The sequence below is a fragment of the Pyrgilauda ruficollis genome, unplaced genomic scaffold, assembly GCF_017590135.1.
Source record: "Pyrgilauda ruficollis isolate IOZ18807 unplaced genomic scaffold, ASM1759013v1 scaffold75, whole genome shotgun sequence".
In the NCBI taxonomy this organism is placed as follows: domain Eukaryota; kingdom Metazoa; phylum Chordata; class Aves; order Passeriformes; family Passeridae; genus Pyrgilauda; species Pyrgilauda ruficollis.
In genome coordinates, this window is record NW_024529377.1 from 1,363,696 (window position 1) to 1,385,830 (window position 22,135).

The 22,135-nt window shown below is 42.1% G+C and overlaps 1 protein-coding gene across 4 annotated transcripts in view; it reads right to left on the bottom strand.

Moving 5' to 3' along the window:
• Positions 1-2,328: 2,328 nt before the first annotated feature.
• LPAR1 (lysophosphatidic acid receptor 1) overlaps positions 2,329-22,135 on the bottom strand; it is a 68,772-nt gene continuing 48,965 nt past the window's right edge. For all 4 annotated transcript variants that reach the window (XM_041486349.1, XM_041486350.1, XM_041486351.1 and 1 more), the window contains one exon: positions 2,329-3,383. In XM_041486349.1, coding sequence (XP_041342283.1) covers positions 3,082-3,383 — 302 coding nt within the window. In that variant the 3' untranslated portion in view covers positions 2,329-3,081. The remainder of the gene's footprint in view (positions 3,384-22,135) is intronic.

Sequence of the window (22,135 nt, forward strand, 5' to 3'; positions counted from 1 at the left end):
TGAGATGACAACAAATGGCTGGGAATCATTCTAAGGAACACAGCAAATGAATCCTTCTATTCCAGGCTCTGGTTTTTATTCTCTTTGCTCACTGGAGCTTTAATTTCATTAGCTTGCAAAGAACTACTCAATTCACAGATCAGATTTCTTAAGGATATAGGAACAACATGGCAACAACACAAAACACTAATTAAATTGTTACACAGCAGCCATATGCTCAGCGAGTTCCTCTAGCAGAATTGTACAAGCAATCTTCCTTCTGCTGCATTTGATCTGAAACATTGCACGTCACCTTTTAGAAGAAAAGCCACCTGTTGTCAGACATGCTACTGGATTAATATACCTGACAACTGAAATTTGACTGCTGCTAAAAGTTCAAAAGGTTCACTTTCTTGAACTGTTGAGTGCCTCCTTGGGTTGAACTATGTACCTGGACAGCAAGTGCCCTCTGTCACAACCACAGTGATGACAGAAAACCTCCTTGGGCATCTGTCTTCACAAGAGGCCTTTGGACCCACCCATGTTCAAACAGCCACACCACTCCTGTTTTCAAGTTATTCACCCCTGGCTTCTCAAAATCCACCAGACTTCCAGCAGGTTAAACTAGGGTGAATGATTTGCTGCTGTTTTGTAACATCATCCTCCCACACTATCCGGATGAGATTCAATAAAAGCATGCAAATAGCAGTGAAAAGAGCACTTGGAAAGGGCAACCCCTCAGCTCAAAAACCCTCAGACCCTAGACTAAAGTGTCTATGATCTTCTACTTTTGTGGGGATGTTAGGGACAGGAAAAATGTTCTTGCTGGGTCCAAGGAAGAAAGGTACTCCAAGCACTCTTGACAAAAAGAAATTATTTTTCACTCAGATAGCCTCTGTCTTTGGAGGCAGTCTTACCCTCTCCTTTCTTCTGCTTACCTTCACTAGTTCAAGCATCAAGCAGGCACTAAGGAAAAAATATGAGCAGATTAGCAAGCAGATGCTTTTAAATGAAAAGGTTCATACAGCCTATTCTTCTGTTTCCCAGTACAATTCTGTGAATAAAACCAAATCAACCTGTACATTCACTTGCTCTCAAATACAGTCAGAAGAAAGACTGGTTTTGTTCAAAGCAAGTGGATGTATTCAAAACCTTGGTCAACTGGCAAACAATGTAATGTCTACCTTCTACTCCACCTTCCACAGTGTCCGCACAAAACTAACTTGACAGTTCAGGTGGATTTCAGTTTGACTGAAAGCAGCATCATAACTCCCACTTGATTCAGTGGAGGCAGGATTTGTTAACTTGTTTCTCTTTCCTCTCTCAGGAAGGAACTGCCTATTCCAAGCAATTTTCTGCTTGGAAGCATAAAATCCAAGCACCTCCTCAAAGCAAGAGATGCTGAAAACACTGGGTTTTGCTGAGCTGACCCTCCACTCTCCATTTTTTCCCTGCACAAATGGGAGAATATCATCCCTTAAGTTACATTCCAGTATGGTACAATGAAGGATATATATATCTCTGGGTTTTTTGTTTTGTTTTGAGGGATTATTTTTTTGTTAGTGTGGGGTTTTTTCTTGACTTTTTTTTTTTTTTGTTTCTTTCCCTTTTTTTTGGTGTTTTTTGTTTTTTTTTTTTCTTCTTTTTGTTATAGAAACAAATTATGACAAGAACAGTGCCAGGAATTTACTGTTGGTATATTTTACATTGTTAGGAGAACACACAGTTTCCTGGACAGAAGTCCCAAGTTTTTTTATCAGCAAGGTCCCACCTTTGCCTAGATTTACCTCTCTTGATGAGTTTTGTTTACTATCAGTGATTCTTGGTAACTGATATTTACATGAGTGACATTTCTCTTCAAAACAGTCTCATACGAAAAAACCACCTGTTAGCTTAGGCATTTATAACAGTGTACATGTATGGCTCTGTAATATGGTCCAGTCATTTGCAATGGATTACTATCTTGCAAAGTGTCGACTTTACAAAATAAAATTGTGCCTTGGTTCTTAGTAGCCCACTGCTTTTGAAATGAAGGAGGCATAATTTGAATGGTACCCTACAAATACTTCTCAGTGCAAAAATGCAGAATGTGTTTTGTTTTCAATTACCAGAAAGGTTCCATAAAAACATACCTTTTCTTTTTCCCCATTAGAAATGTTTTTTGCCATGAACAAGAAAAGCATTCCAAGAATATGCCAAAAATACAGTTTTTGCAATCTACCAACCTGACTGTAGCCCTTCAAGGGCCTTAGGGATGTGTCCTACTTTAAGAACTTATCCATAAAAAACTTGGTACCCCTCACATGTTACAAATTTCATACTGTACTTCAAAGAAGAACCTTATATACATTGTGACTAAAGTACTGTTTATTTCATAATCTAAACAAACACTGGAATACAGTCTATGTTTTTCTACTTTCCGGCAGACTTTACAAAGAGCTTTTTTTTTTTTTTTTCATAATTAAAACAATCTGCATACACACAGAACATGCATTCTCTAACACCAGTAATGAAGGTAAGAAGAGTCAGTTTCCCTCATCTTCCTCTTGCCTGTGTTAGAAAAAAATACTTTTCTTTTTACTGTAGTTATGACAGTGTGGCTAAGGATACAAAGACTAGAGCACAGTTTTACTCCCTGCACAGAAAATGTTCATCACAAGCATGCTGATGGTGATACATATTACATGTCTATTAAATGATAGGCATAGTTTTATCCCCTTTACTCCCTTTTTAAAAATACTAAGTGGCTACATGTAAATGCAGTGAAGCAGGTATAAGCTTAATTAATCAGAGTTGATTCAGACTGGCACCAAGATGCAGCAAAGTCCAACAAAGTCTCAGCAAGGCTTTCCGTGGTTATTGATGGCCTCTTCTGCAAAGCAACTACTTTCTACTTTTTCAAAGTAGAAATCAAAGGCTTTGCAGCATGGCCAATCCTGTGGACAGGGCAGTCTGCGCTGGTACGTCGCCCCCAGAAAAGATGCACTTGTAGTCCATTAGTGTTTGAGAAAACGTGAGTGGGTTACCTTCCCTGGGGCCACGCACCTGCCCCGCCCGAGCGTCGCCCGCTGCTCTTTGTCGGTGAGGCGGCTGGCTGTGGCTTCACACCACGGAGTGGTCGTTGCTGTGGACGCCAGCCAAGATGGTGTGGTTGAGGGAGGAGGCTGAGCGGTCCGAGCCTTCGGTGGGGCCGTTGGCGCTCTCGCTGCGCTGGCAGCACAGGATCTGCTTGAACGTCGCACTCATCTCCTTGTCCCGGTAGGAGTAGATGATGGGGTTCATGGCAGAGTTGAACTCTGCCAGGAGAAGGAAGAATTTTTCATAGGCCAGGACGTTGCACTGGGGACAGCAAACATCGAGGAGCAGCAAGACTAATCCTGGGGTCCAGCAGATTATGAAAGCACCTAAAAAGAGAAAGAATGGAAAAAACACAAAGTCTACAAATATACTTATGTACCATTACTTGTCAAAATATGACAAGAACCATCCAGACAGAAGCAGCAATGGTTAATTTTCTCTTTCAGGAGCATTGTTCCCACAGTCTCTTTTCACTGACCCGATGAGAGGGATGCCATTCAAAGATCTGTAAATGGTTATAGGCAGCACATCAAAAGAGCAAGGAACACCCCCAAGCCCCAGGCCCAGCCCCCCACCATCTGAAACTCTGCTTGGCGAATACATTTACATTTAAAGTTGATAATGAGGAACATTTTTTCCCTTCAGCTAGGGACCTCTGACTAATCAATCTCTTGATCAGAAGAAACAATACTGCAATTTACTTCTCAAACTAATAACAACAAAGAAAACCCTTCTATGAGTGACTGCAGCATCAGTAATAGAAAAAGAGTGGTGCAGGCAGCAATTCTCAAGAAAAAGAAAGCCTGGGTCTTGTTAACCCATTTCAGCCCCATTATGTAATGGAAAGTCCTAAACACACATCCTTCTTGCACTGAAATGCCGTCCTTCAACGGATCTACTTCTTTTCTTAGGGCTCTATTCAATCAAAATTCAGAGGCTCATCAGGCTTCAATAGTGTCAAAGCCACAGAGTCTAACACCGATTAAAATGCTTCCCCCCTCCTTTCTCTGTTTTCCAAAGCTCTGAGGAGAATAAAGCCCAGAATTCAGAGCTCAATGCAGAAATTAAATCAAATACTTTGTACTTTATTGGGAGTACTGAATTAAAGGAAGATTGTAACTCCTTGCAGGAGTTACAGGAGGTTAGAGAGGCTTTAAATATAAGCTCTGCTGGGGAAACCCTTACACACCAATCATGTCAGAACAAAGACAGGGCTCCTGTGATTTTCCAGGCTGCTTTACTGAGGTGGAAACAAATGTCTTATCATCGCTGAGCAGGATTAGCATGGGCAGCAGCAATAAGACTTCCCAGCACTATGCTGAGAGCGCTGTTTTCAAACTGGTTCTCCTGTCACTGTGGTATTTATTTGTTTACGTACTGCTCCCGTTTTTATTACAGTGATGGTCTCTTGCAGTACTGGCACCGAAGTCAGTTCCCACACCAGGCAGACTTTGCCATGCCTGCCAAGAAGGTACCAGCAATTTCCAGCTTGGGCAGTGACAACTGTAAGCTGTGCAGCTGTGCAGCTGTTGGACAGCAAACCCACCTAGATCAAATAGAAGAAGATTTTCCAAAGGGGTCTGCAAGCCTGCAATATACGCCAGGTGACAGACAAAGGTTAGCAACCAGGAGACCACACACAGAGGCTTTTTACACACCAAAAAGCATCTCTAAACTGAGTTTTCTTGCAGCTAATGGTGCCACTCAATGCCCATCACTTTGCTGACCAAGAAAGCTCACCAATGGAAAGAAGCTGGGGGATGTGTGAATTGCCAGCTGCCAGGCTAAAGCGTCGAGCTCTTTCACCAAATGACTCTGTTAGGGTCTCTGGCAGCAGTTTGACAGCACGGGGATGAAACTCTCCACGCTGAGGTGGCATCAAACATATGAACCCACTTCATAGCGTTTGTCTTTTTGTAGCTGTTTCAGATTCCAGTAGTCCTAGAAAAGGGTATTTGAAACCCATGCAAAGGACTACAGGCTTTTGTCCCTTCCTAGTACCTGTTGCCATAAGAGTAGAAAACTGTATCTCTTTATTTGCAGTATTGTCCATGCTCATGGAATCTTCCCCCTGCACAGAAAACTCTGCTGAGCTGCTTTTTGCAGAAACAAAGTCATCAATTCAAATTCAACCACTCACTGTTGAAATTGTGCATGTTGTGTTCAGCCTCCTAGCTAGTAAGGCAGCAATGGACTTTGTTCTAGCTTAAGCATCTATTTTCTTCACTGTACGCTGCCTTGGGAGAACATCAGAAATGGGAACACTGCAAGTCATGGGATCTACAGTGAAGGACAAAAGACAATGACAGCATCCTCACCAGGCCTGTAGCAGAAAAGTCCAATGTGGAAACAATGGAGCTAGCAGGAAAGCTCTCATAGCATTGTTCAAAGTTGCAATTGAAGGCTTCCAATTTTCCATTTTTTTTTTTTTTAATCTGTTGCTAAGGAACAACAGAACATTCTGTTGGCATAATTTTTGATATGTTAGAAACAGCAACAAAAAGCTCTATAGTGAGGCAGATTGGAATTTGCTCCTGAGAAAGCCCCAAAGTCATCCAGAAAAAAATCCACATGCAGATCACTGAACTGAACACTTGTCTCAGATGGAGCTCCTGAGCTCTTTGGGCTCCTCAGTATCTCAGACAGGTTCTGACAACCTATGTGCTGAGGCTTGATTGCCTGCAGTCAAGAAAAAGTGGGCTGTGGTTGAGCAACCAACTAATTGCTCTGTGCAGCTCAAGCTACACTGAAAAATGATAAAAATAAAAGTTGCCTTCCTGCCCAGCTCTGGAAGGAAGTCACCACTGTGCAAGTTGTCACCTTTCTGCTCCTAGCAAAACATCCCCCCATGCTATCGGCTCTGGCAGCTTATTGAGTGCTTGCAAATGGTGACCAAAAAATGCCTCAGGTTTGCTTACTTTTTATTTACTGTCGGTACACTGGAAAATACTGAGAAGCATCACTCACGGTAAGGATGTGTTTGAGTTAGGTACAGAGGAAAACATAAATGTCAGGCTCTTAATACTTCAGATTTAGGAAACTTCATCCATTAAACATGGAATTCTTTTTCTGCAAGGAAAACAAGGATTGAATTTTTTTTTTTCCTCTTAGAATATTTGTTGAACTCAGCTGGAAGTGAGATTAAATTCTTCCCCTCCCAGAAGTCTGTTGTGAATTGACTTCACCAAGAATGAAGATCTAAAAATACCACATTTAATAAACCAGAGACATCCAAAAGCTTCCTGCTGCCATATACTGGAAAGCCTTAAGCACACACCAAAATATTGATGTTTTTCTGCTCAGAATCAGAACTGAGAGCAGTCTAAAGTACAGTGTTAGTAATTTCCAGGTGCATCTTAACATTTTACAAACTTGGTCAAATCTAAATTACAATGACATACAAAGCAGATCTGTTGCATTTAGTGCCTTGAAGCTTTGTGGACATGCCATAGTCATACCATGGCATAGGAGAGCCCAATGTACTTGAAAAAAAGTGCAGACTTTATGTCTTTGGGCAGCTAAAGAGCACTGTTCCCTGGACAGAGAGCACTTTGGGATATTACCTCTAGCCCTGGCAGCTCTTCAAAGGAGATGGAACTGCAAGAAGCTAAATGAGCTCTTCAGTTGCAGCAGAAGGAACATTCCCATGGAGCATGGCCAAGGTCTGTCCTGAGGCTCAGGCCACAGAGGGCTGGGTGAAGAAGAAATGCCAATCAGGCTGAAAGCCCATCAGGGGTGAATGGCTAGCCATTAGACAGGAAAGCTTGAGGAAACCAGAGAAATAGCACATCTTAAAAGACTGAAGGGTCCCTACAGACTAGAGAAGCATGTCTTACATCAGGAATGAGTTACAAAAAAAGCATTTATGACCTAATCTAATTTTCTGCTGAGGTGTGATACCTCTCATCCCAGTAAGAAAAGAAACTCCAACTCCTTGTGCATTGTCTGTCTTGCAGAGTTGTGGTAGAAGTCTACTGGAGGCTTTTCAAGGTCCATGATATGACTACATCTCATCTGTCTTGAACCCTTGTCTGTTGCATCAGTGCAGATTATGTTTCCATGGTAGCTGGATGTTGGAAACCCTTAGGTAAGTGAGACTAGGCCTCACAGCAAGCTTTGATTGCAAGAAAAACTATTGTAGGCAATAGGCATATGAAACCAGCCATGATAAATCACACAAAAATCAGTGAGTGCAAGAACAAAAGAGAAAACAACTCCAAAACCCAGCACCAGAAAAGAAATAAGATACACAAGAATAAACACTGATGAGCTAGTCACTCATTACTAGGATACCAGACTGGATGGCTACTCATGAAACTTCTTGTGTTAGCAGGCAAAGTGTTTCCTAAGCAGCACTCTTTTTTCTTTTTTCTTTTTTTTTTCTTTTTTGTCTTTTGCCTTGGAGAGCCTATGTCTGTGTTTATTCTGTGAACATTTGTTTTCCTCTAACTCAAAAGAGCAAAATAAAAGAAGCACTTTTGCTTCTGCCAAGTCATACACTGCTGTCCTTCAGAGGCTCCAGAGGGATGCAGCTCTAGTCAATGCACACCTATTCTGAAACACTCCTCTGCCTTAGCCACACTGTGTCCCTTTCATGTGCTCTCTTCTATTCATCTTGTGTGTTAACCCTGATATCTGGCATGGGCTCACACTCACCCTGCAAATTCCTCAGTCTACGCAGAGAGGGAAAATATTGAAAGGGCCTCTTTTAGGGAGTGAGGGAAGAAAAAAAAAATCTCTCCTGTATTTGCAGTTTTTTAAAGATTACAGGAATAGGATAAGGAACTAGCATATCAAAGACAGAAAAGATCCATTCCAGTTGAACTGCAGGAACATTTATAACGTGCTGCTGTTGCCCTCCTACTCTTGTCCATCTGCTCTCCTCAGAGTGGTATTTGACAGGCAGCTGCAGCCCCTCTTTCTCTGGGACAACGTGACTGAGAGAGTAAAGGACATTGAACATCACTGCTATCATTGTTATCACAGCTACCAACAAGGAGAAGAGTCCTTCTGCACTTGGTGCAGGCTAAAAGCAATGCTCTGGGAGAACGATTTGTTTTAATTAACAAAACCATAGCAAAAAGGGGCTGCAGAAGTACCTGGCATTTTCCACATTCTGATGTAATCCCACCCCCATCAGGGAAAGCCACTTGCTATGCTAGCTGAGGTGCAAGCTCATCAGCTGCAACACAACTGCACTTCTTCATGTCCTAGCCATCTGTAAACTGTATCAATAGTCCTCCTTATCACACTATGCATTATCTTGTGCATAGCAAGAACAGAGATAAGTACTTCAAGCAATAGTGCCTATTTACAGCTATGTATTGTTTTCCCCTGACACAAACATGACAGCATGAAATTGAAAATGAATGAATGATTATAGATGCCAAAAATCATGAAGAGCATTTACCATGCTATAAACATACAGAGTGTAGGAGTGATTCTTCTAATTCTAGTCTGACCTAATTTTTCCCAATTTTGACACAACACTCTTACAATATATGCTAATTGTTCTTGGTGGATGAAAACACTGTTGTTGTTTTTTGCATTTTCTGCTGGAAATAATTAACATAGGGGTAATGTTTGCTTTGACCCATGGAATTTTCACGTGAAGAAATAAAATGTGACTACCACATTTGGATCAGATAAATAGATTTAAATAATTGTGTGCTAAACTTGACAAATTCTGAAGAACTTTATATAAAAAAGGTTTGCCTCTCCATCCACAGCCTCCAAAAGATTTGAGGAAGATGACAGTGAAGGAAAGTCCTTGAAAAATACCCCAGGTGGGGAGAGCTGCCTACAGGGTACAGGTAAGAAGGGCCATGTTGAAAAAGGTGCCATCAGAACAGCTTCATTTATTCAAGGTGTCTTTATTTAAGGAAGCTGTACGAATTCTGCAACAGTGAGAGATTCATGGCACACTCCTGCAGTTTTTGATTGATTGCAAAATGCTGCCTTCTTTAACATGCCTCTGGGAGACTTTAGTACTATGGGTGCCTTTGTTTTTCAAGCCAAACATTCATCTGGTGAGGCTGTGTGTGAAAGAAAGAGGAAATATATCCAGTAAGAAAGATGGGATAGCAGTGTAAAACAGGAAATGAGAAACAATGCAAACGTAAAAAACCCCTACATTAATATTAATGAAACACTATATTACATATACTTCTCTAAGATGATTTGAAGCAAGAGGATGTGAGCACATAAGAGAGAATACACAACTAGAGAGCATATGAAAGGAGCTGGGTGATACAAGCCAGCAGCTTGTCTTTCATAACACTATATATGCCCCATCCCTAGGGATCCATGTTCTATTCTCCCGAGAGCTGAGCGGCTCTAAATGTGCAAGTTACAGATAAAACCCCATCCTCAGCTTTATTAAATAACTCTGCATGAATTCCGTAACTGTCAGGTTTGGGAGATTTTTCAGTCAACTGTACCTAAGGTTTGTAAAGGGATTTTAGAATAAACTGGTTATGCTAGTATTGCATCAGATCCCTGATTTCCTACCTTTTCCACAGCTACATGAAAGTGCACAATTCAACCTCTTCCTGAATCTTGTTTTGGGAATTTCAGCTAGCAAGTTTGGTCAGACTTTGTACAAAATAATGGCTAGATTGTGTAGGAATAGAGAAATTATGTCTTGCTCAAAAATGTGTTTCCTCTTCTCAGCAGAAATTCAGAATGTGTCTGCTTCAAACATCTCTCTTCATCTTTGAAGGTGCACAGAATTTTTTGGTGTTTAAGGCAAGGCTATCTTTGTCAGCAAACCACCCCTTCTCTGAGGAGCCCATCTGCTTCCATCTTCACACATTTCTCTGGTTTAAAACATGTTAATGACTTAACAGCTTAAATGACTTAACGAAAGCAGCCTTGGGGCTCTGCTTATGCTCTGACTGGGCTGGGAGGAGCAGCAAGCCTTGATCCCAAAGAGTGAGGTGCTGTGTATGTTAGCACCACCTCTTTCTGGGCTTTAATATTTAGTATTTCATGTGTGTCCGTTCATCTAACCAATCCTAATCACCTTTTTTATTTCAGAAAAAATAAAGTAAAAAACTCTTTCTAGAGGGACATGCCATCTTGACTCCCAATGATACTTCTGCTGGCACCTAGACTCCTTTGCTACAGGCTGGCCTCTGCTCTACCTGCTTTCTTCCAGTACTCACATCACCACATTGCCCCTGTTTTGAAAAACACACAAAGATCTTGGCGAAATCTTTAGGTCAAAGCCTTCATTTTAAATCAGACACACTTTGGCACCTATACCTGCTACACAAAGGGTCAACTTAAGACACAATGGTGTAACACAGGGAGCTGACAACAACCATTAGCCAATAATTCCATTGTCATCACTAGCTGCATGACCACCATCTCTGAGCAGCATGGAGACAAGCAGACACAAAATGCTGTGGTCGTAGGGCTGCATCCACAGTGATCATACCTTCCCTTATCTCAGGGTGAGCCAACACCTTTCATCTTTTCTTCCTGCCTCACTTTGCAAATCCAGACCAGAGGTGATGAAGAGCAGGTTGCCCCTCAGCCAGACTCCAAAGTACCAGCTGTGGGAATCTTTGTGAGCTCGTTCTCTGCAGCACCTTGTGCTTACTGTCCCGAGTGCTTACTGACATGGGCTGGAGGCAGGACATGCTGACACTCAGACTCCTGGCTTTCCTTCTGGAGATCCTATCTGCTGCATGTCTTCCCACCTGGACACCACCAGGTGATCCTTCCACAGAGCCTGGCACCAGATGTGGGTGTTTCCAATACCACATGGTCTCCAAGCACTTTTGTATCCCTGCAGCATCTAAAGCTTTGACAGTGTGAAACAGCAAAAAGAAAAGACTGGCGAGGACCAATAATAAAATAAAACTAACTGAAGAGAAAATGAAACTGGGCAGTAGCAAGCCATCAGAAGTGATCTGCTTATTGCATGGGTACTTGCCAAACTCTAGCCCAGGTTAACACTTGACGTAATTCCCCACCTGATGCTTGCAGTCTTGCAAATGAGTGTACTGGTTTTTGGCCAGCTCAACCAGCCACCCTCAAGTATTCCACAGCTGACATCTCTGAAGGAGAACTCCAGTGCTAATGCAAATGGAGGAGACCAGGAGGGTTTCTCAATTGACATCAGCAAACCAAAGGTGTTTGAATAGTCCTCTTTCAGAACATACTTGTAATAGTTTTAAAGAACAACTTACAAAGAGGAATGTGCAAAACGCATTCCAAAAATAAAAGTAAAAGCTTAATCCTGTTGCAATTTATCTGTATCCATTTGAATCCTTTAAAACAAGAAAAATGGAATTTGCTCCTGATCTAGTAACTGTAGGAGAGAAATACTGCACTGCCCCTCTTCAAAGGGAGAAACTAAGGCTTTTATCTATAGAAAGCATTTTAGACAAAAACAGGAAGTCATTAAATGCCAGTGGTCAGCATTTTGACTGATTTCTAAATTCATAAAGATATGTGAAGCTCATCTGAATAAAAGCTTAGCTGTTGCCAAAGCAATCTGATTATTTATCTCTGTGCAAAGACAAACAGTAGTCCTCATGGAGTTTCTCTGTTGCCAAAAAAACTGACACACAGAGGAAATTTCAGTGCCTTTTTAATTTTCTGGTGTTCTAGACACGTCTTTATGCTCTAACTTGAAAACAAATACTCTTACAGTCCCAAATCAGTGCTGGTAGCTTGGCTGCAAAATGAACACGTAAGCCCAGCTGATAAGAGGCTCCTGGTACTGGTCTCCCTGGGTCTTAGGACAAAGAAAAGCAAGGCAAGAGATGTCTGGGGAAAACTAGAAGCAAGAATCATAGAATCCCAGAAAAGCTTGGGTTGGAAGGGACCTTAGACATCTAGTCCTAACTCCCACCGTGAGAAGGGATGCCACCCATTTCACCAGGTTGCTCAGAGCCCTGTCCATGAACACTTTCAGTGATGGGACAGCCACAGCTTCTCTGGGCAAACTTTCCAGTGCCTCATCACCCTCATAGTAAATAATTTCCTCCTAATTTCTAATCTTAATCTTCTCCTTTTCCACTTAAAGCCATTCCCACTTGTTCTATCCCTCCATGCCCTTGTAAAAAGTCCCACTTCAGTGCTCTTGAAGGCCCCTTTCTGGTACTGAGAGGTGCTATAAGTTCTTCCCAGAGCCATTTCTTCTTCAGGCTGAACAAGCCCAATGCTCTCAGCCTCTGCTCCAGCCCTCTGATCATCTTGGACCTTCTCTGAACCTGCTCTAATGGGTCTAATAAACAACCTTTAGCTCATACCTGACAACCTGTTTACACCTCCTAGTCCAAACTCAGGATTCTCTTTAGGGGCCCTGACTGTTCATTCGAATGACTTGGGACTTCAGGTGGGGGACATCCTCTCCCTGAATAGCAAAAGGACCCTGTCTGAAGGGTCTGGGTGAGGCTTTCAGGTCCCATATGTGGAGCAGCTGGAGGTCACCAGGTCTCCTGAAACATGAAAATGCTTCTGCAGAAGTGAAGGCTTACTCAAGAGGTCATGTGAGGCAAGGGCAGGACAGCTGGCACCCTACAGGGTTTGCAGACTGGACTCTCCTCTGCCTGCTTCTGCAAGGTATGTTTAGTGTGCTCGGGACTTGGGTGTTTCACTGCTTTCTTAGCAGCTGCAGTTTCCAATCACAGAAAAATAATTCACAGCCATGGTGAGAAAGCCCTGCTCTGCCCACTTTTTCCACAGAAATCCATAGAATTTCTGTGGTACTCTGCTACATAGTCAGAATGCTATGCTCAAACAATACAGCATGTTTAGTAGATATCAAACAACTTTGCTATGTGAGATTGTTTAATTGTATTTTCTTTTGTTGTTAAGGACATTAAGTGATACTGGTATTATGCTTGGATAAGCTCCATTTGCAACACAAGATTCCAAATGAAGCCTGGCTGGATGCAATTTAATATGTAAAGGACTGCCTTGATTCTTGCATAAGATTAAACTAATAATATTAGAAGAAAAATATTAGCCTCTGTTGGTTCCCTTAATAGGAATAAAACTTGTTTTATTCAACACGCTACTACCAGACTCTGAGTAGGAGAAAGTGTTACAAGTGTTACCAGCTCTACCCCAACTGCAAAATCTGTGTGTGCTTTTAATTTATATAGCCATACTAACATTTATCTGATTATAGCTATCTGGTTAAGCTGTGGTAGACATCCTTTGAGGGAACTGCATTAAGATCAGTCAAATAAAGTGATTTTAAGAAGCAGAATCCATGCTGACAGCTGTGCCTTGCTGAGAAAACAAAGAGCACAAGCTCCAAGTGAAGTGGGCAACAGGGTAAGCCCCCAAGAATAAGGGAATGCCCCTCTAGAATAAATCTGCTCAGAAAAATCTGCCTGCCTTTGGACAAATTGAAAAGCCTTTCTAGTCCTCACCTGAATATAACAAAGCAAATTACTGCCTTAGAGCAAAAGCAGCCTTGGACAGACTGCACATGAATGGCACTATTACCTGAGTTGCCTGCACACCTCACCACCCAAGCAGTGTTAGCGTAATTCAGACATTATTCAGGCTATCAGACCATCAGGGAGACACCTACAAATGGCACTGCTAAAACAGACGGGAGCAGACAGATGTGGCATTGCACATCACAGAAGTACTGAGTAAAGAACCACCCATGTTTTGATTGTGTTAAGTATATACTTACCAATTATCAAAAGGGTAAATTCTAGGTTTTGGCAATTAATTCTACATGTACCTGTTAAAAATTATCTAGATGAGGCTGGTATCTAGGGCAGAAAATATAGGTTTTGTTCTGCATTTCCACACTGTGAAAATGAGACATTGTTGAAAGGGATGCAGCTACCTTTTGGCTCTCACAGATTTCTCTGGATTCCCCATTGGGATGCTTGCTGTCTTGCTGCCTATAATTTCAGTGTGGTAACAACAGTGTTTCCCATACTTCAAATGAGAAATTCAGTGAACAGGACTGTTTCACTGCTGCTGATGGATTCCAAGGGCAGCTCTCTGTAATTTTTTTTTTTTAAATAATTTACCATATCAGAATCTAGATTGATTTAAAATTTTCAGACAAACACAGAAGAGAACTCTAATAAAATCTAGCCTTTCTTTCAAGTCATATCATCAAGAATCACATTGCCATGCATTATGTGGGGGAAAAAGGTGTATCTTCAGCTAGCTCCTTCTCTCAGCAGTACACACTGTGTAAAACCCTGGGTATGTAACTACACCCTCATGACTACAAATGAGGGCATCCCAGTCTCATCCACTTAGAGGATTAGTCACTAAAACTGCTCCTGGGTTAGACAAGTGTTATGTGTCTTCTCCCTATGACTTCTCCCTTCTCCTTACTACTAAGCTTTCCCAAAATCACTGCATTTATTGGAGAAATGAGCTTGATTCGGCTTACAAAACAGATCCTTGTGTTTCCATTGGCTTACATGAACAGTCTTCTACCTTTGGCAATCTGCTATCCTGTTCTAAATTTAACCTCTGCTAACAAAGTATGGCACCTAAAAGCACCCAAGAGTAGCGCTTGGACTATGTTAGTACCACATCCTTGGTTGCTTGGCTTAAAGATTGCCATATAAATAGCCTCTGAAACCACAAAAAAAGCACACTATCATGCTTTTTTGAAGGTTACTCAGTCTGTGTATTTCCGAGGATGTGACTCCTTTGACCTCTGGCAGAGAGTTTGCTTCAGTGTCCCTATAAAAGACTGTAGGTTTTGGCTATATATAACAAGGGACAACAATGATGAAGTCTAAAAAAAAAGGTGCTAAGTCTCTTAACTTTCAGTTCCCTTACTCCCACCCTCTCATGAAAGAGCAATTGAATAGCAATGGAAAACTGAAATAACTGCCTGTGCCGAAAATGGGCTGACTCCCAGCCACCTTCATCTCTTTCAGGGGTGTCCATGAGAAGTGCCAGACAGAGGTCGTTTAGATCCAGCCCCTATCTACCATGCAAGGAAAGCAGAGGTGTTAACACTGGTGCTTTCTCTGCAGCATGCCTTGCTTGCTGCTTGGCTTTGTCCTGGGTTTTCTGCTGCGCAGGAGCTCCCACTGAACTCTTGGCCTCTCTAATGAGGCTGTCAAAGACAACAATCATTCTCTTCTGTCACCTGTCTTCAGCCCAAGAGCAATGCTTGTTTCTCACAGTGACACAGAGAAGAGATGCTGCTGCCAGGGCAGAGCTCATGGCTGTGCTCACACAGGGGTTGCTCCCCGTGGATCTGCCAGTGAACGTGCTGCTTCTGCACGGCAAGAACTTCAAAACTCTTCCTTTTTAGCACTCTCTGTTTGCCATGAACTTCAGTCCTCAAGCGATGAGGGATTTACATGCCATCCAAAGTAAAATCTTTGCCAGCTGAAAATTAAACAATCTAGAATTTTTCAAAACAGAAAAGCCAGTTTAAACAACTCTTTAAGACGCAGACCAAGCTGATCTAGTAAAAAACCAGATCACCATTATGTACAGCAGGGTAGAACTCTACTTTTAAAAATAACCACTAGTAACAGTTCCATCAGATGTGGCAGATAGTGACATACAATGCAGATCCAATGGCTGCCAGAGACAGAAAATATTTGTGAAAGCATTTGCTTCACACTTGAAGTGCCTGAGACTTCGTGCAGACAGTGATGAGGCATCCAGAAAGTAAGCCTAATATGTTCTGTCTCATCTGATGGCCCTTATAGCTGTCTAATCCCCTCTGGCTGATCCTGTGCCATCTCCAGGCATGTCTGTGGAGCATGCTGCCCTGACCCCTCCGTGTGAACAGGCTCTAGGTGCAGGGCTGGGATGTCGGCTCCAAGGGAGGGGAAAGCATACAAGCTGGGAGTCAGCCATCAAAGACACTGTAACTCCACTGACTCCCACAAGCAATTGCAAAAACAAACAACTGCAATCGCTACAGCTGCATTGAAAACTAGCCTCTGAAAGGAAAACAAAAGGCTTCTCCACACTCTGTGGAAACCCACAAGAAGCTTTGGCAAAGTTATCAGTCCTCAAAAGGTCTTAGTATGCATAGGCTATCTACTGTATTGTGTCCTGCTTTAAACAAGAGAGTTGATGCAGGATTGTGAAATAGAAAACTAAACTAGCGCACATCAGTTGTTGTTGCCTGATGGAAGAGGAAGCAAAGGACCAAGACTGCTACCAAACCACAAAGACCATTTCCACTTGCATTACATTCAGCAGCTGCACATGTTTGCAACCCACCCAAGGGGCTGAGGAGGCAGTAAACTGACAGAGTAGCAGAAGGGGTGAAACAGGATCAAAAGCATTTTGAGAGGATAAAAAAAAAAAGACACCTCCTCAAATCCCTGCTCCCAGCTTTTGTACTGCTCCATGTTAAAAAAAAATAAAAGCACCACACCAAGCAGAAAGGCTGTGCCCAGCAGCACTACTTTATATTACCAGCACATGCCCAGGAGGTAGAACCTGGGGACATAGGAAATGTTTTATTGCAATGCTAACCAATCAAAACACTTCCACTGAGTACTCCTCATCCAACACCCCCCCAAAAATAGTACCTGTGGGATCATTCTTAGTTTTAATCCATGTTGATGTTTTAGTTCATCATTGCCCACAGTAGTTCAAGTCAGATTATTTTGGGACAGACATGCTGATATATGAATCCGAAAGACTTCTCCAGGATTGTGGTTTTTTATTTTGTTTTTGCAGATACTTGTAGGCTTGCGCCTAAAGTAAACAGGAAACTTCATGAGATAAAATGAGACCTTCCAGGCAAAAAGGCTGAGGATTTTTTGGGTTTAAAAAAAAAAGAGATAAACAAGCAATTAGTACATTGTAAGAAATTCGCTTGCAAAATCATTCTACTCAGCAAATTAATTGCTTCTAAGAAGTACCTCTGCTGTTCTAAATGAAATACAAAGCTTTTTTCTATTTTCAGAAAAGATTAAAACTCTCCTAACTACTCAACAATGCACTGAAGGGCACCACTCAGAGATTACTTTATTTTCTTTTAAAATGTTTTAACAATGGAATATTCAAGCAACACTGAGGTAAACTCCAACACAGCAGCAGTGTGTAGGGAAGATGCATAAAGAAAAAGTCCTGAGGCAAACTCAGATCAGCTTTTGCTGGACTTCATTTGAAGTTCCTGGTGATACTTGCTGGCTTCTCCTCATTTTTCTACAGAGCTCAGAGCTGCGGCCACACCAAAGTCAGGCTAGCTAAATGAGGGACAAACGCAAGGCAGAGGGGCCATTTCAGTGCTGTAGGAAAAGCCCACGCTTCCAGCTCCTTCTTATAAACTTTTTAGCCTGGAGATTGATCACAGCTGTGCCTTAAATAATAAGCTACACCAACCACCACTGCAAGCTTTCTATCTGCTGGGCTCTAACTGTTCTGCAAGCTACAAGGGGAGAAAAGGACCAGAGATTTCTTTGTCCCTGGTGTTTTCTAGGAGAGACAAGCAACAAGGGATGAGCCTGCTTATTTGCCCTTCAAAATAATGAGCAATCAGTTTCCTTAGGCATCCCGTGACACCACAAGCATTTTACTGTCATTGGTGCTCTTGCTGTTGTATGCTATCCAAACCTTGATACTGTAATCATGCTCATTAATTATCTATGAGCATGAGAATATGTAGTTATGAACAGACTGACCTACTGCAAATTTGTTGATTTCACAGTATTTCCAGTACATATTCTTCTGAAAACAAGCACTCACTAATTTTATTTTTTGTTGTCTGTACTCTTGTCTTTAGTTGTATTTATTAGAGAAGGCTCATTCAAGCTTCACCACCTTGAATTCCTTTAAGAATGCAGTGTCAGTGGCTAAGCTACAGGTGCAGGGCAAGTAACATGGTCTGTGCAGGACAGTTTTCACTCCCTGCTACTTTAATCCATTTTTTGTGGAGCTCCTGTACGAAGCTGGCTGAGCACTCTGCAAAGCCTGCGGTGCTGGGATGCAACCTCAGTCTCTTGGGTTGGTGAGTTCCGTGCTCCACTGCACAAGATATCATCCTGGTTACAATCCAGCCACCCTTCCCCCTTGTTGACACAGCTTTCATGTGAACTTTGCTCTCCTCCCACCTGAGCCATGGCTGGAGAAGCTTGCACCAGTACCTGAACCATGGGGTTTTGTAAAACCTGAGGGGTGTGTGCCTGGGGAAGGGAATGAATGAGAATGGGGAGAAGCAGTATTGCTGGACCCTCTTACCCTCGCCAAACAGGAGAGTTTTGTTCCGGTAAGTTATGAACAGTGTTACTGTCTCAGATGGTACTGGATCTCGTATTTTCTCTGTGGGCCAGGGGAGCTCCCTACAGATTAAAACTGCACCATTTTTATGTTCACTGGCTTTGATGTGATCCATGTTTGTGCAATTATGGCAGCATGTTACTGCAGGTAGGGCTATATGTTTCATTCATAAAAGAAAAAAACAAAAAACCAACAAAAAGGCACCTGTAACTGATCCACAGCCTGGATGTTCTTCACCTCTTATTCTGCATGACAAACTAATTCCCATATCCATAAGGGTTACTTTGTGCAGGAGTTCAGGGCTGATGGGAGAGGGCTGAATGCAGAGATCTCCCAAGGTTCAGTTGTGGCTGTAAAACACTGCAGCTAGCTGTGAAGTCTGAGCTTGCATGTTGCTGCAATGCAAGCTTTTTTCAGTGGGAAATTCACATGTTCACAGTAGATGGTGCAGTGCAAGGCAAGAGCAAACTCACCAATAAGTAAAGAAATGAGCTGGTTTGCTGATTGCAGTAGACATTGCCAGGAGGCTTTGATCTCACTGATAAGCAGTGAGATGACCATATACAGGGGTCACCATATGAGCACTGTCCATGAGCACAAGGAAAGAGAGAGGCAGAGGTAGCAATACCTGCAAGAGCATTGCACATCACTGCAACAGTCTCATGTAAAAGTTTATGGATGCAACAAAAACTCAATCTTTTACAGAGAAATGTTGTGTTGAGATGTGTCAGCCAAGTGGAAAGAGACAAACCCAAGAGTTATTTTATGGCAGAAGAGAGCCATTTGTAACTTGCCAACTCTCCATCTTTATCCATCTTTATCCCTAGCTGTCCTTTCTCAAAGCATCCAGGCATGGTCAATGGGCTGTACACATCTCCTCGCCCACGGGAACACCTACTGGGTCAAATTCAGCTATAAGGGGAAATTCAGAAAGCTAGCTTATGTTGTCATCACGCTTCTAGCACATCTCGAAACTTAGTGCATTTTTTGTCAGCTGTATTATTTGTATTTCAAGTATTCAAGCAAGCTTTCACAGAAAGTGTATTGATTATGAGCAATCCAAGAAGAACCCACATCTCTGTTGCTCATGAAATGACACTATTTTGTACCTGGTCATGAGTGCTATTGAATGCCATCAGACCTTTTTGTTCTGGCTGTGAGGGTTCACTGGGCATGACTAGGCTTACAGTGCATTGCATGGTATTGTTCTGTCTGTGAGTCTGTAACAGGAGTAGTGCTTATTGGACGTTGCTGGATTTAGAGTGCTGCATTCTTCTGCATTTCTATTACTTAGTGTGGAATTGTCTATGACCCCAAATCTAAACCCAGCTGCCACCACCCATTTGACATCTCAGGACCAGCTGGAACATAAGGGTGTTTATTTCTCTGTTAAATCTCTGTACTCTTCATGTGTCAGAAAGGTTTGCCTTACTCTTAATGTGATAGCACCACAGAGGTGCCTTTATCAGCTCTTGAATGCTCTGAACTCTAAGCAAGTCCTGGAACCAGAAGACACTGCCATGAATAAGGGGTCTCCTGGAAAACCCTCATACCAAGGACACAAACTGCAATATGCTTACACACCCTTTAATCAAAAAAAGGTGAAAATATTCTAACACAAGTCCTCCATCTAAATTAAAGAACAATTCATACATGAACTGAGCTACTGAATCTGAAATACCAAAATATTTCCAAATATTTCTCTTACTGATAGCTCTCATGTTGGTTCATCAAGTTTCCAAACATACTGCTAGCCTAATAACTGTTTTCACAGCTCTTAAAAAGCTGGCAATGTGCTTGGTGTTTCCAATAACTTTGTGTTTCATTTTTCTGAGGCATGAGAAATAGTGTTTCGACAACAAAAAAATACACTACCCATCTTCCAAGTAGGTGGACTTCTCTCGTTTTTTTGAAAGCGGTCAGTCTGTGCCACAGAAGTGGAGGATATTGTTTCAAGATGTGTCAACAAACATCTCTTACTATCACAGATGTCGGCACACACAGAAGCTCTACCATAATACACTGCTGCAAAATGCTGCCTTCAAAATTGCATACATGCAGATATTTAGGCAATTCTATCAGGGTACTAAAGCCTGTGCACTGTACTAACACTACTTCCTGTTAAAAAAATCCAACTTAACTGTTTACAACAGTATCAGAAGCTTTCTGCTTGGGCTGGCATTCTTACTCATTGCGCTTTCTGCTTTCTTACATACACCTGAGGAAACACTCAGCGAAACTGCTGCATCTGTAAGACATTTACCTCTTCTGTTTGAAAGTAACTGCATCAAAAAGAGGCAGTGAATGTAAATTTCAAATGGAAAAGATGTCAAGCTTCTCTAATAAAGGCAAGTATAATATTTTCTTTGTTATTTTGGGGAAAATCTGCACTCAACAGTGCAATATGCCATGAAGACATCCCATAAGAGAAGCTTTGCAAGATTCCCTGTACTGTAGGAGTCAAGGGTAATTCTTGGTAGCCTGTGGATGCAGGAGACCACTCTGCAAACTTTGAGAAGAAAGGTGAATTGTTTTAAAATGAAGTGCATAAAGCACAAAGCTTATGAATGCTTTGTGATCAAAGTTTTAATGTATTTCATCACTGTTTTCAAGGTCAAGGCCAGGTTTGAAATCTGGTTCATGTCCCTGCTAAGATTTCAACAGTACTTGTGGAGAAATCTGAGTGTTTATACAGACAAATGCAGAACTTGTGCTTCAGCCAGCTCTCTCAGCTCATTTTAAATGCAGGAGATTTTGAAATTTGAGGCACTGTTGTAGGCACTGCATCCTAGAAAATTGCTGCATCTCTGGGTGTGCATCCCTCCCAATGGTAAATACTCAAACAGGTGCAATTTCCTTATGAATCAAACCTTAATCGACCATTATTTCTGTGCAATCTACTTTTTGATTTACTGATGATCAATGAAATCCTGGACTTGGGAACTGGGAGTACAAGACAACTATAAAATGAAATAAAATTAAATAAAATAAAATGAAATAAAATAAAATAAAATAGTATCTTTTTGATGTTGAGTTTCCCAGGGCACTGAGAAGAGGTTATAGTCCTGGAAGGTCATATATCCTCTGCACCTTTAACCAGAGGATGTGTCTCAGCCCTGGTTCATTTCTCTGAGCTCCTGTGGATGCAGAAGGAGCTAGCCAAGGAAAAAACCCCAACCCCTACATCCCCAAAATCTCAGCAGCGATAGTAAATTGACCTGTGCCTGGCCAGTGGTCAAAGACAGCAGGCTATTTTGCATGCTGGTGCCCCCCTTTCTTGGATCAGCACAGTCAGGGAGGCTGGGAAGCAAATGGCTCCCTACTCAGCAGGCAAAGTACTCAATACTCCTCCCGCTGAGGTACTTGTCTCCTACAGTCAGAAAGATAAATCAATCAGAGGCCTAAATGGTGAACTGGCAGGGTAAAAATGGAACAGATGGGCCTGCCATTTCACAACCTGGTTCAAATAATTCAGGACCAAAACATTTGTTCTTTCTTCTAAGAGTAAATCTCTATATACGTGATATTTTTGCCTATGATAGTGGCTTGCAGGAAAGTGGCTACAATTTCTTTTCTGGAAACAGGCCTGGAATTGCTTTTCTATGCCATGCCACAAGCCAGGACAGTCTGGCAGTCCAATCCAGCTCAGAGGCATGTGAGATGGGGCACCAGTGCTCCAGGACAGGGTGGTCTCTACTGTGAAGGCTCCAGAACATCCTTTGACAGCTCAGGCTCCCACAAATTACCCTGGCAGTTAAGCTGGCTGTCAGAGGTGCTGATCCTGCCTGCCAGCCAAACAGGGGAGAGGCAAAGCAAAGAAGTAAAGAGAGTGGAGAGATGGGAACAGAGGGAAAGGAGAGGCAGGAGG